At 41.3% G+C, this 14,991-nt stretch overlaps 2 protein-coding genes across 3 annotated transcripts; both read left to right on the top strand.

Moving 5' to 3' along the window:
• Window positions 1-3,362: 3,362 nt before the first annotated feature.
• On the top strand, window positions 3,363-9,600 carry LOC310943290 (actin-related protein 3). The gene is made up of 12 exons (XM_083908831.1): window positions 3,363-3,516; window positions 3,950-4,005; window positions 4,577-4,701; window positions 4,826-4,936; window positions 5,065-5,160; window positions 5,512-5,619; window positions 5,714-5,857; window positions 6,610-6,783; window positions 6,867-6,959; window positions 7,053-7,178; window positions 8,184-8,267; window positions 8,412-9,600. The coding sequence occupies exons 1-12, from the start codon at window positions 3,473-3,475 to the stop codon at window positions 8,505-8,507; spliced, it is 1,257 nt and encodes a 418-aa protein (XP_083764957.1). The 5' UTR covers window positions 3,363-3,472; the 3' UTR covers window positions 8,508-9,600.
• Window positions 9,601-9,858: 258 nt separating this feature from the next.
• Window positions 9,859-13,281, top strand: LOC310943134 (transmembrane protein 182-like). 2 transcript variants are annotated; one of them, XM_083908656.1, is made up of 5 exons: window positions 9,859-10,018; window positions 10,964-11,060; window positions 11,148-11,276; window positions 11,365-11,502; window positions 12,558-13,281. In XM_083908656.1, the coding sequence occupies exons 1-5, from the start codon at window positions 9,878-9,880 to the stop codon at window positions 12,725-12,727; spliced, it is 675 nt and encodes a 224-aa protein (XP_083764782.1). In that variant the 5' UTR covers window positions 9,859-9,877; the 3' UTR covers window positions 12,728-13,281. The 2 variants fall into 2 exon arrangements, with proteins under 2 accessions (XP_083764782.1, XP_083764783.1); XM_083908657.1 differs by having other exon boundaries at window positions 12,511-13,281.
• Window positions 13,282-14,991: the final 1,710 nt, after the last annotated feature.

Here is a 14,991-nt window from a genome sequence, read left to right as displayed (position 1 = left end):
GACAACAAGCTAATCTAATGCTAACAGCTGCTTAGCTAACTGAATTGTTTTATTTTGAACACATGTTTATTTTCTTTATTTTCAACTTCATTTGATGAAGTAAAAGAAACAACAACGTTGTAACAGTGAACACTTGACGAATCCTGACCTGACAACAAGCTAAGCTAATGCTAACAGCAGCGTTCCTGCTCATCATTTAAAAAGCAGTGGATTTCACAGCTCAGTGGAGGCTGTGATGATGAACTGTGCTGCAGTGTGATTTTGTTTTTGCCTAACAATGCGAAGTCTCCTGCAGCTAACGATGACATTTTCGATGCTTTTCTTCAAAAGAGAATAAAAAAAAAGAAAAACAATTAAATCATTATGAAATAGTAGACTTTGATGTGAGGAGTTGTGTGTGTGTGTGTGTGTGTGTGTGTGTGTGAGGATGCAGCACTTTAAACTCTGAGTCTATTAACAGCAAAAACATCCTGTAGTGTGAGGGCGGCTGGATGACAGAGCATCATTAAGCCTGACAAGAGAAGAGGAGGAGGAGGAGGAGGAGGAAGGAGTCAGGACTCACAGATACAGAGGGGAAGTGCCGACTGAAGATCCCCCGGGGTTAAGAAACAGCAAAAACAGGAGATTATTAAAAATAATAAGGCCCACCTCTGCCTCGGCGTCTAATGAAGCACACGCAAACACACGCTCGCTGGTGGAAACACTCCAGTTGATGAGGGACCTCGACTCATTTACTTTGTTTACTGTGTCGGCAAAGTGTATCAGAAATGAGGGATGATCTATCGTCTATCGTCGGTGAGATTGCAGGATTAACTAAGAGAGAGAGAGAGAGAGAGAGAGATAGAGAGAGCCTCTGTTTCACTGTAAATATGTAATATAGATTTACAGTGAATCAGGGTCAAGACGATTAAACTCACGTCTTTTTTCCACTCTTTAGGGATGAGATTACAGAACACTTACGAGTATTAGTTCAATACGGGACGGAATCAGTGGATTTAATATCACATGGAGCACAGAAAACAGAAGAATAACTGCATTTTAACATCCTATTAGAGCTGTTCGTCAATATTCCAATATTTTAAAATGCTAAATAAAACTATTAGCGAAGATGGCAGACACTTGTTCCTGTTAGCAAAGATGGCAGACACTTGGTCTCGTTAGAATAACTTTTAGCATAGATGGCGGACACTTGGTCTAGTTAACCTAACTGTTAGCAAAGATGGCAGACACTTGGTCCTGTTCGCGTAACTGTTAGCAAAGATGGCGGACACTTGACCCTGTTTGCGTAACTGTTAGCAAAGATGGCGGACACTTGGTCTAGTTAGCGTAACTGTTAGAAAAGATGGCTGACACTTGGTCTAGTTAGCATAACTGTTAGCGAAGATGGCAGACACTTGGTCCTGTTAGCGTAACTGTTAGCAAAGATGGCGGACACTTGGTCCTGTTCGCGTAACTATTAGCAAAGATGGCGGACACTTGGTCCTGTTCGCGTAACTGTTAGCAAAAATGGCGGACACTTGGTCTAGTTAGCGAAGATGTCGGACACTTGGTCCTGTTCGCGTAACTGTTAGCAAAGATGGCGGACACTTGGTCCTGTTCGCATAACTGTTAGCAAAGATGGCAGACACTTGTTCCTGTTAGCGTAACTGTTAGCAAAGATGTCAGACACTTGTTCCTGTTCGCGTTACTGTTAGCGAAGATGGCGGACACTTGGTCCTGTTCGCATAACTGTCAGCAAAGATGGCGGACACTTGGTCTCGTTAGAATATTTTTTAGCATAGATGGCGGACATTTGGTCTGGTTAACCTAACTGTTATCAAAGATGGCGGACACTTGGTCCTGTTCGCGTAACTGTTAGCGAAGATGGCAGACACTTAGTCCTGTTCGTGTAACTGTTAGCAAAGATGGCGGACACTTGGTCCTGTTCGCGTAACTGTTAGCAAAGATGGCAGACAGTTGTTCCTGTTAGCATAACTGTTAGCAAAGACGGCGGACACTTGGTCCTGTTCACATAACTATTAGCAAAGACGGCGGACACTTGGTCCTGTTAGCGTAACTGTTAGCAAAGATGGCAGACACCGTTTACATTCTGGGAATGAGGTCCCGTCCCCCTACAGGTGGTAAAATAAAAAAATAATTAAGATATTTCTTGACTCAGGGGAAACTGATGTTTGGATGCACACTTTTTCATAAATGCTAACCCTATTCTAGTAAAACAAAGCTAAATGCAAAGCGGTGAAGTATTCCTTTAAAAGTGAAGCAAACCTGGTCGTCAAAGTTTTCCCAAAGTCCATAAATATCTTTAAAACAACATTATCTATCATGTGTGTGTGTGTGTGTGTGTGTGTGTGTGTGTCTGAAACAACTCTTTTAATCAAAGATAAGTCTCCAATGACAGAAATGGATCAGACGGCGACGTTTGGCTCCTTCACAGAGACATTTGTCTCCGGTGAAAGGACGAAGGTCGTGCGAGAAGCACAGAACTGAGACGAATTGTTCGCACCTCTTGGATGGAGAGCTTCCATCAAGTGTCTCCACACGGTGAAGGAGGCCGCGGCTGTTTGCGTCGGCCGAGCCGAGGGCTTTTCTGCCAGCGGAGAGGCTCTTGTGTGAGTGATGATGTTCGCCCGAGGACAAAGGACCAATGTTCCCGGGTCCTGGGATTGGATCTAAACGTGGTAAAGCGTGATGGAGCAAGAATTGAGCCCTGAAGCTGCTTCCCCGCTCATATATCGTCTTTATCAGTGGCCCTCCATGCAGCCGTGGAGGGTGAGCACCATTTTGTTTGGCCTCCGACGGCACTAAATCATTGTTATCATCGAGTGGAGTCGGCACGGTGAGATGAGGTTTGTTACTGTTTTCTTTGTTCAGTAATAAAGAAAAAGGGCAGAAAACGAAGAGGCAAACAATAAATGGAATTTTTGTTTCGGGCAATGTTGCTTTAATGCACAGATTAGTTACATATAGATCCTTTATTTAACCAGGGAAGAAACATATAGGTCATATATACCTATACACTCCCTCGTCTCTTAATATGCAATGTTATGAGACATTTGACTTTGTGGGGAAATTGCAACAAAATAAAATTAAAAAATATATTTTTATATATTTATATTTTTTGCACATATATATTAAATTAAAATAAAACATGTAAAACCTATATTTAAAACAAAATATGGGTCCATTTTAATTAAAAAAAAACAAAAAACATTAGGAAATGTCCAAGTGTAATTTCTCCTCCTGTGTTGTAGTAACAGTCTCCGTCCACGCGGGGGCAGCATTGCGCCGTTGAAGCTGCTGACTCCGCACTCGAAGAAAATCCTGCTGCCCCGAACCCGGAAGCTGTCCCCCCGAATCGACAGAGAGAGTCATTCAAGCTGCTCCGAGGAAAAGCGGCCTCTGTGGGGATAAAAGTTCACACCAGGCGGCTCGTAGATATTTATTTGAACATAGTTTGAAGCAGAGGGGAAGTATGGCTGCTCGGCTGCCGGCTTGTGTTGTTGACTGTGGCACAGGGTAAGTGAGGGAAAAAAGAACGAAAAAAAAAAGCCCCGCAACGCTAGTTAGCATTAGCCTGGCTTTCATTGACCACATAAGCGGCTGTCAAAGTTGAGCTAACGCCCTGCTGCTCTGTGGCTCTTCGATGGTTTTAAAAAACCGTCTGCTTTGGTTCTCCTTGTTCTTTTTGTCTGCAAAGACAACGTTAACGTGTCGCTAATACGCGACTGCCTCTTTTTTGGCTGCAATCCTTCATCCACAATCACTGCTTTATCGCTGCAGCTAGCTAGCTGCTAAAGCTAATGTTACTTCCTGGACTCTCCCCCTTGGAGCAAGATTATCATTTGGATATTTGTTTTTGTTACCTGCTGCTTATCTGTAATTTATCTCAGATTGTAATTGAATATCCAATTTGTGTTATTTTATGTGTGATTATATTGTTTTTTTGCAGGTACACAAAGCTTGGTTATGCAGGGAACACAGAACCACAGTTCATCATACCGTCATGTAAGTGAATCGCGGTTGTTTAATCCGACAAAATGCCACCGAAATCAAATTAACTGTAATGTTTTATCCTTAAATAAATGACATTTGTAGCTGCAATAATGATTGGTGGTGTGTAAAATTTTGCCAAACCAATAATGATTTTCTCAAATGTCTTTTTTTGTCAACAAACAAAACCTATTCTGATTTCATTGTTATATGGAGCAAAGAAATGAGAAAATATTCATATTTAAGAAGCTGAAAAATTAACCCTCAAACTGATTAACTGATTCTCAAAATGGTTGACATTAATCGATTAATTGTTTCAACCCTAATTACATGCAATACCAATATGGACAATATACATATAAGACTGCTTGAACTAGGGGTGGATATGACATGGTACCTCACAATATGATAATATATCCCCATTTTGAGCCACCCTAGCTTGAACTTCAATAAATATAAAATCGTGTCTTGTGCTTACATACATGGTGGGATTTAATTCCCTTTGGTTACACTTAGATTTGGCAATTTAATTTAATCATTTCAGCGATGCATTGTGGCTAACATTCACTTATCATCGTTTCTTCAGGTATCGCGATCAAGGAATCGGCCAAGGTCGGAGATCAGGCTCAACGCAGGATGATGAAGGGCGTCGACGACCTGGACTTTTACATCGGAGACGAAGCCATCGACAAACCGTCATATGCAACAAAAGTATGCATCTTTGACTTGAGAGGGCTGAGCTCTGAGATGTGGTTTTCATGTGTAACGCTGTCAAATTGAGTGTTGGTTTTTCCCACCTGTGTTTACACTGTTGTTCTTCTCGTCACACTTTTAGTGGCCCATTCGTCACGGGATAGTGGAGGACTGGGACCTGATGGAACGATTTATGGAGCAGATCATCTTCAAGTATCTGCGGGCAGAACCTGAAGACCATTACTTTCTTTTGGTAAGATGGAAATCAAGAATGACTTTTATTTCTCTTATTGAAAAACTGCTGTATGTTGTGTGCTGAAAATTAAGATAAGACCCGATTTAGACTCATTTTATTGACGCGACCCTTCTCTTTTTTCGCAGACGGAGCCTCCTCTCAACACACCAGAAAACCGAGAGTACACAGCAGAGATCATGTTTGAATCGTTCAATGTCCCAGGTCTTTACATCGCTGTTCAGGTAGGTTTCAACAGCAAAACCGGCATCCATTTTCTCTCACGTCTAGCAAACACATTTAGATGTGAAGTGATGTATCATTGTGTCTAATTTGAGCTTAAGGCTTAAACTGCTGTGCCAGACCTTTTAGCTTGTGGACAGAATTAGATTCAGAATGTGAGATAAATCAGGAAATATCTCCTCTACTTCCCCGTTTTAAAGTTTCACAGACTGTTCCACTTAATTTCATGACTGCGCTGTGTCACCCCTCTGTGAACAGAAGCACTTTGGCTTTACTTTTTATGTCTTTGGTGAATTCTCATCACTGTGTTTCTGCACATCTTTTAAAATAAAGTTTATTCTCGTGTTTCTCAGGCTGTCCTGGCGCTGGCTGCCTCCTGGACATCCCGACAGGTCGGAGAGCGGACACTCACAGGGACGGTGATCGACAGCGGAGACGGAGTCACACACGTCATCCCGGTGGTAGGTGTCGCTCTTATTTTCCTCATCAGTCCTTACTTTTACATTTTTTTTTTTGACTCCTTCCTCTTAAACGTGTGCCGTGTTTGTGTTCCAGGCTGAAGGTTACGTCATAGGCAGCTGCATCAAGCACATCCCCATTGCTGGTCGAGACATTACGTACTTCATCCAGCAGCTGCTGAGGGAGCGAGAAGTGGGGATTCCTCCCGAGCAATCTCTGGAGACGGCTAAAGCTGTCAAGGTCCGTATTAGTGTCTGCGTGTCTGTTGTTTTGGCTTTGGTTTAAAATAATACTTTGTGGTTTTTAAATGCTGCAGCTGCAGAACCTCTCTCTTGCAGAATAAAGTGGATGAGAAGATGGGGAGTTTTATTGTTATTCAGCATTTGTTTTTATGTCTGAAAGTGATGCTTCAGCCAAAATAAATAGTATTACTTTTTTGTTTAACCTTTTTTAAAATATGCATAAATTAGATCCTGTTGAGGAGTCCCTGTTATTTCCCTTTAAGATAAAAACTGTCTTTTTTTTATAGGTTTTGGAATCAGAAATGTGCAAAAACAAGGACTTAAATGTGTCAAGAGTTGTCAAAAGCAAAAACACTGGTGTGCTGGATTAATGTGAAGCTTCAGGCTAAATAACAATTTAGTCTTGACACAGTTTGTTTGCCCTGTGTCAACAGAATTGAGCCAGAAGCTTCATTATTTTAATACTGACAGTTCTCGCTTTTCTTCATAAGCCGTGTGAGATAATGGCACATAAACAATTAGTTGTATTTGATCTGTTTCCTATGATTGAAGTATAATACATACAGTATTATAACAAATACCTTTTTCCTGCTCTCACTTTTTGCCACTAGAGGTCAGTGCAGCTACAGAAACACATTCCCAGTTTCTACTTTCTACCCTGTGCCCTCTTTCATATTCAAAACATATTTGTCCTCAATATAACGCGTTGTGCACCTCTGATAGTAACAGCTGCGATGTGTTGTTCTGCAGGAGCGCTACAGCTACGTCTGCCCTGACCTCGTCAAGGAGTTCAGCAAGTACGACACGGACGGCTCCAAGTGGATCAAACAGTACACGGGCGTCAACGCCATCTCCAAGAAGGAGTTCACCATCGACGTCGGCTACGAGCGTTTCCTGGGGCCTGAGATCTTCTTCCACCCCGAGGTTCGATTGGCTGCTTTATGTGAATATTTTTACATACAGATCATTTTATCCCATTTTTTTTTTTTTTTTGTATTTTTGTGCAGTTTGCCAACCCCGATTTCACGCAGCCGATCTCAGAAGTGGTGGACGAAGTCATCCAGAACTGTCCCATCGACGTCCGGCGTCCGCTGTACAAGGTACGAGATAAAGCCATAAACGGCGGTTTAGGCGACGTACACTTGCACGCTTATGGTTTGTGTCACTTAATCTGTGCTCAATCTCTGCCGCAGAACGTGGTTCTCTCTGGAGGCTCCACCATGTTCAGGGACTTTGGCAGACGCATGCAGAGGGACCTCAAGAGGAGCGTGGACGCTCGGCTGAAGATCAGCGAAGAGCTGAGCGGCGGCAAGTTAAAGGTGACTCCCAACGATTGTAGTAGTTAGAGGTAGGGCTGTAAAGTCAAAGTCGACTGGTCGACTAATTGGTCGACACGCTCTGGCTCGACCAAAATTGTGATTGGTCGACTAATTTAATTTTTTTTTATTGTGAATTTCATTAAGAGAAAAGTACCACATGCTAATAGGGGTGTTTTACAGCACCAGTGCTTCACAGGTAACCGCCTGTCTTGAGAGACAGACAGTTTAGCGTTGCCATTAATTAGATGTCAATTTTGAGCTTTTCCTTTGAGGCTACAGTCAGTCCTCCTGTCACATCCATGTCAAAGACATCAGCAGTGTGGCAGCATTTTTCAAAACTAGATGTTTACTAGGTACTAGGTAAAAAAGTGGAATGCAAACATTGCAAGCAACAGTTTGCTTTTCACAGCTCTTCTACAAACATGACATATCATTTAAAAACATTACGCTAAGGTTGCTCCGTCCGTTTTGAGTATGAACATATCAGAATTATTAGCATATTTCAATGTTTTAGTCTAATAACCGTTGATTGGTTTTATAACTGCAGGCACACCTGCCCGCAACAGCGGCAGCGTCCAGCGGTCTATTTGGAAGCTGCGCTGCGCTGTTCAGTCTCGCTCTGTTTTCCTCAACACTTATTGTGCTGATATTACTAGTTATTGTCGGATATCATGGGCTATGGTATTGCGCAGATGAACGTAATGCAAAACGCTGTCAGAGCCGTCAGACTCTGTTGAACTCCAGCCGCGGCTGCGGGTCTTTTCAAATTAAGAGCCACAGCCGCACAGGTACTTTTGCGGGTGGGGATTTTTTCAAAGTAAAAGAGCCGCACTCGGAAAGTACCCCCCATCGATTTTTGGTCGAAATTTTAGGGCTTTAGTCGACCAAGAGTTTCTTTGGTTGATTACAGCCCTAGTTAGAGGAGAAAGTAAAAATGTTTTGGAAAAATGTGAAAGTGTGAGTCTTTTATCTCTTAGAAGTAAAAATCTTTGTCTTTGTTTGCAGCCCAAACCTATTGATGTGCAAGTCATCACTCATCACATGCAGAGATACGCCGTTTGGTTCGGAGGATCAATGCTGGCGTCGACTGTGAGTATCAAAACAGTTTTGTCGTCGCAGCGACACGTAATCGTCCCTCCTGCGGTCTTATCCTGAACGTTGGTCTTTTGTGCGCAACGCGTGATCACGCGCCGCGTTTTAATTCTTGGAATTTCTGTTTTTCCCCAACAACAGCCCGAGTTCTACCAAGTGTGCCACACTAAAAAGGATTACGAGGAGATCGGGCCGAGCATCTGCCGCCACAACCCCGTCTTTGGAGTCATGTCTTAGGCCCGATGAGGAGGAGGAGGAGGTGGGAGAGGGGGGAACCCGCAGGGAAGCACCACGAGACCTCACGCGCTGTGGATGCCCCATGAGCCTTTGCACAGATGCTCTTCCGACGGGCCTGTTCATTCAAAGTGAGCGACAGTGGACCAAACAAACTGCCAAAAAAAAAACCACAGGCAACATCCTCGCAAAAATCTAGAGGAGAGAGAGAGAGGTGACTCAGCCCAAAGGATCCTCAAATAAAAATGTTTACTGCAAGTAGGTTAATAATAGGTGATCGATCTTTAATTTCTGTGTGCCTCATCGTATATGTTACTTATTCTTCTGTCCTCACGGGGTTGTGAGATGTAATTAGTCGACATGGGTCCTGTAAAAAATGCACTTCTCTGTGTAAAAGGGTGGAAATCTTGCTTATATGTTATATACTCTAAAATATGGAATCATGAGGGGTTTGTTTCAAGAACTGGGCTGCAACTAACGGTTATTTTCGTCATCTATTATCTGTTTATTACGTGTATGGTCTGTAAAATGTTAAAAAAAAATGTTGATCCGTGTTGACACCAAACCTGGAAATGATGATTTTTAATGATGTCTTTTGTCACACGGAGCAAAAGAAACAGAGAATATTCACATTTGAGAAGCTGGAGAATCAGAAAAGACGCACTCAAAGCGCTGAATCGTTAATCAAAATAAGCAATGGATTAATTTAATAGTTGCAGCCCTTATATATCGTCACTTTCACACAAAAAAATATAATTGAATGGGTGCAAATGTATGAAATGTAAAAAAAAAAAAAGACCTTGTTTCTTTTTCTTATCTTTTCGTGGGAGTCTCTTTTCTTTCGGTGTCGCTCAGTATCTGCAAAAAAGGTTTTACTGAGACAATTTGTCCTCTTTTCTTTTCTTTCTTTTACCTTTATTTTTTTATTTTCTTCATATTAATCACCTCTCGAAACGGCCTGGCTCGGAAAAGGAAAAAAAAAAGAAAGAAAAAAAACGGAAAAAAGAAAAGTTGTGTTAATAATATATGAACGTGCAGTTTGAAAGACTGTTGTTGGTCGACCATCACTGTTGCCTAGAACTCAGTTATACTGGATAGCCTTGTACTGTACCAAATCTGGATTTCAATGCTGGCATTCCAATAAATGCCAAGGAGATATTTCTACAGTTGTATTTTCATTTTATTTTAAGTCCTGCCATGTGTCCTGTGTGTCTATTTTGGACGTAACGGCTATTTCTGTGCGAGTCTGCGCTGCAACTCTATCTCCCAACACATGATGTAAACGTTTATTTTCATTCTGTATGTGAACGTGTTGTACAGTTCAGTGTCTTGCAGCAGTTCCAGACCCATGTGTTGTATTTAGAAGAAAACACATGAACATGCCGTCTCCCGCCGACAGGACCAAGCTGCTGCTGTTCTTCGCGCTCTTCTCTGGAGTCGTTGGGTTTCTGCTCGTGCTGCTCTGCTGTGGGACAGAATACTGGCTGCTGGCCGCACAGTCCTGCAGAGACCAGGTGAGCGACGACGCAAGAGCTGTTAAAATTGAATAAAAGAAGCCATTGAATAACATTTGAGACGGTAAGAGTACTGAAATATTCTACGCTAGTGAAAGTCTCACTGTTTTTGATGTCATTATACTCGCGTTAAAGTACTGGTCTAAGAATGTACTCGAGTTAAAGTAAAAAAAAAACTTGTTGTAAAAGTTGCTTATTTACATTTTTAACACGTAAAAAGATAATTGTTTTTCACAAACAAACAATAAAATACTCAATTACAGTCGTTCGGGTAAATGTAATTCATCAGGGAAGTAAAGATACAAGAAGAGCAAATAAAAAGTAAGTAAATAGCATTCATGTTAACTAAGGCATATTCTATTTGATCAGCATTTCTCTCAGCTGCAGTACCGCGTTGTGCCACCAGAGGGCCACAGCTCACACTTTGAGAATCAGTGGGCGATTAGAAATTGCGTATCTTTTTTATTTTTTAATAAAGCAGATGTGATTTAAAATGAAGTACAGTACTTTTTACTTTGAAGTAAAAGTAAAACTACACCTTTTTATTTAAGAATGACTTTAAAAAGTACAAGTACACAAACAAAAAAAGTACTCATTTACAATCATTCGAGGCAATTTAATTCATTAAGTAAGTAAAGATACAAGTGGAACAAACGAGTGAGCGAAAAGGAAGGAAATACATACATATTTTCAAAATAAAAGACTCAATATGTCGTGTGTACATGCTTCCCGTCAGTATATACTTAGATATTTTACAGTTTGGATATATTATATATATTTTTAAGAGTTAAAACCTTTGAATAAATAGAAAATAACACTGACAGTGACGGTGAAGTTTGCTCCAGGAACAAAGAAAATTCAATTTATTTGTTTGTCACAAATAAAACAATAAAAGACCCTCAGTGTTTTGATGCCATTTTGTCTATTTTCTACGTCTTTCTCCAGGCTCTGGACGAGGTGACGGTGTTTCACGAGGGCCTGTTTTGGCGCTGCTCCTTCACCGCCTCTTCCCTCCAGTTCTCCACGTGGGACCTTTTGATCTGTGAGAGCTTGTCACGTTGTCCTTGTTGTGAGAGCAAAACCCTTGTTGTAAACACATAAACACATATATATATATATTAACCTTCAGCTAATCAGCCGTCGTCAAAGATCTGCCAGGCTGCTTTCCTCTTCCCGTTCCCTGTGAACGAGCCATCGACAGATTTGGTGACGCTGCACAGTTTCCCCAAAGAACCATACGAGCGTCCGTCAGCTATCGGTTTGTTGTTTATCTCCCATTTATTTAGTAACTGTGAGTTACTGTATGTCGTCTCACGTTGACCATTATTATACTGTATGTATTTCAGTTTTCAGGACTTTCTGGAGCATCTTTCTGGTCGCTGGCGTCGCAGCTGTGGTCACGGGTGAGTTTGTGGTGATCTGTGCCGGTCCACTCACCAATCACACGCTCTTCAGAGCAGGCGGCGCTCTTCAGCTTTTTGGCGGTAAGGAAAATATGGACTGTGTGTGTAAATGGTCAAACTAGGCATACTATTGTTGAAATGACACTTATTTTTCTCAAAAAAAATTCATGTTGTTCATCTATTAAATGTAAAACAAAAGGAACATTTTCCTTGTCCTTGTTTTTTTACAGGTTATTATACTTTTTATTATACTGCTCTGTAGTTTGGCTTTAAGTTTAATGTATAATCGTCTGAGGAAAATGCAATTATATATGAAAATGTCACATATTCTGTACATAAAAAAAGACCAATTCTCATGCCTTTATATTTCTTCACCTCATTACTTTAATTTTAATTATATATACATATATATATATATGTATATATGTGTATATACATGTATATGTAAATATATTTATGTGTATATATATGTGTATATCATATACATACAAACATATGTATTTATGTGTATATATATATGTGTATATACACGTTTGTATATATATGTAATATATGTAATATTTTTTACTGTCATTTGAACCTCAATTACAAAACTTGCATCAATCAATGTTATTAGTATTTATCTCGCCTGCAATACCGCCTTACGCCACCAGAGGGCCGCAGCTCACACTTTGAGAATCAGTGGGCGATGAGAAATTGAAAATCAGCCTTGAAAATGTCACTTGCTCAGGATTAAAGTGACAATCTATGATGATTACGATGAACTTCAGTGCAGAATATAGAAAATAAGAGAATTTCAACCTTAATAAAGTGCAATAGAGATTTATTTCTTAATGTTTTTTTATTAATAGATTCATTTTACGCCATAATAAGTTCATATTGTGAACTTATTATTGTTTGTATTTTGAAATTATGAGTTAATATCAACGTAAATGCTATTATTTCAGTGTCTTTCTTTCACTCGAGCTGCCCCCGACTGACCAGAAGAGACATTTAAAACCATCTTTAAGTATCAAACGACCACAGATTAGGCCAGATTATGTGTCCTAACGTTGAGTCTCCCCTCTCTCTCTCTCTGTGTGTGTGTGTGTGTGTGTCTGCTGGCCGTGGTGCTGATGTATCTGCTGTGGATCCAGGTGCTGGACACCCTGGAGCAGTTTGCCCTCCACCAGAGCCTCTCCGGCTGCCCGTCGTTCCACCTCAGCGTGGAGCACGGTCCGTCCTTCCTCCTGGCTCCGGCCGCCGTCTTCTTCTGCCTGATGTCAGGTCTGCTCTCCGTCCTGCTCGGTCACATCGTTCGGTGTGACCAGAAGAAACAACAACAACAACAACAACGACGACAACAACATCAGCAACATTCCTGACATTCAAATTATACTTGAAGTGAAACCTGAACTTGCGGCCGAACTGAACCGAGAGAAGGTGATTTTTCCTTCCATCAGTGAAGATAATTGGAATCCTTCTGCAGAGATTGGTCATTATAAACGATTTTTCTAATCTATTTAACAGATCCCATTGTGATTAATACCCAGATATACTCTTTCTCATTTGATTATAAGTGATTTATCAGTTTTGACAAAAGTGAAGCGTGTGTGTGTGTTGAAGGATTGAGGAGATGGAGTGTGAGCGAGCGCCTGCCTGTCAGCAGGACATCAGGTCGAAGCCGTGGGTCACAGGGACGGAGATAATAATAAATTAGACTGTCATAATCCATTTTCTGACGACTTCAGGGACGCGCGTGGAACACCGAGCGGCCACTAGAGGGCAGTGTCGTCACAGGATGGCGCTCAACGTGGTTGTGGGGGGAAAAAAAAAATCCCTTAATCCCAATACTTTGCAATGATGTCCAACAACAACAAAAAAAAATACACTTTTGAAAGTGATAATTAATTTAATTTTCCCTGGCAAACAAAAGAAAATCGCTTCTTCTTCTTTTTTTGTGTGCGTAAAGTTAATGTTATATTTGAAGGAGGGGCAGCGGAGACGCTCACAGTCACACCTTCATAATTGGAAAAGGCAAACAGAAGTGAGACCTTGAGATGATAGTGACAAAAGGTAAAGGAAAGGAGGAGGAGGCAAGGGCACAGGAAGGGGAGGAAGGGGAGTTGACACTGCTCATCAGCGAGTCTTTCAATATTCTTTCACGTCTGACGCTCCAGCACCTCTCTCCATCCCCTTCTTCTTCTTCTTCTTCTTAATCTCCGCTGTGAACGAGGTGGGTGTAATTACACCTGAGCATGTCACATTCACTTCCCCCGGCCTTCACTGTGTTTAAACATCTCTGTCACTTCCTCACCAGGTCTGATGCTGATGCTGCTGCTGATGATGATGATGTTTCTGCTGCTGCTGCTGCGGCTGCTGCATCCAAAGCACTCATCGGATTTTTAAAAGGTGATCTTAATTTTCTCACAAATACAAGTCGTAATCACTCGGTTCCAATCGTCCAAGGTTGAATGTGCTGCTGCTGCTGCTGTAGCTGTCAACTTTGGACACACACGCACACACACACATCATCATCACATTTGGTCTTTGTCCTCCGTTGATGGAACTGTCTGCAACAATTACCACAGGAGCAAAAAAACTACTTTCAGACACGGCGGCGGCGCGTTTTTTTTCTATTTCCCTTCCACAAAGTTGACTTTTATTCTGGTGAATTTCTGTGTAAATACTCTGCACTTATTAAAGAGCCGGGTTTGGAAGGTCAGGTCAGCTCATGGCATTTGTTTATTTATTTATTTCAAAGTGAAACAAAAATTAGACATCTATTCAAATAGCATTTTTCATAGACAGTAAATAGAAAACAATGACCCTTAAAGACGCCACATGTAAGAATGTGGCCAAAAACGGTTACTACATTCAAATTCAAAACACCGAGGACTTTTATGTTTCGTTTTCTGACGTAACTGGCAACCCGTGGTTGCTCGGCAGCTGAGACTCTACCGGCGGTAGGTGGCGCCACATGACGCCAAAACATGATTTCAAAACATAAACATGATTTGCAGTCTGCAAAAAAGTGTTTTAAATGCAAATATTTTGTCTGTCCTGTTGTTGTTGGTGAGTTCAGTTTGTTATATGAACATTATTCCTGAGTCTCTGTGACATATTAGGAGGATTTTATGGCCAGTTGCTTTAGATTTATTACATAATGCACCTTTAAAGCTGCTTTTGTTCTTAATTTGAATCAGATTGTGGAACTAACAAATGCACCATTTAATATCCATGCGTCCAAACACAGTAAAGTATATTTCTTTATGCCCCCCCCCCCCTCAGATTTCATTCCACTTGAGCAAAGAATCAGAACGAGCCAGGTGCAAGAATGTAATTATGAAATACTTCCTATTTGTCACACGTGTTAATTACTTTGTCGTTTAATTGAATCCAGCTCGCGACCTAGTGTAAAAAGTCACATATTTGTATTTTTTTTTTAATGACACCACAGAATTCAATATGACAACAGTCTTCTCTCACTAAACCTCTTTCCCACCACCCTCACCCCCCCCCCCCCCTCCTGTTCCCTGAGCCTCGTTGGTACGCTCCGCTCTACCTCCACATCACATCACCCACAGGCCA

Source organism: Microchirus variegatus (genome assembly GCF_963457635.1).
Source record: "Microchirus variegatus genome assembly, chromosome: 22".
NCBI classification, from domain to species: domain Eukaryota; kingdom Metazoa; phylum Chordata; class Actinopteri; order Pleuronectiformes; family Soleidae; genus Microchirus; species Microchirus variegatus.
The sequence above is the reverse complement of the archived record's forward strand: the minus strand, read 5'-3'. Positions and strand labels throughout refer to the sequence as shown.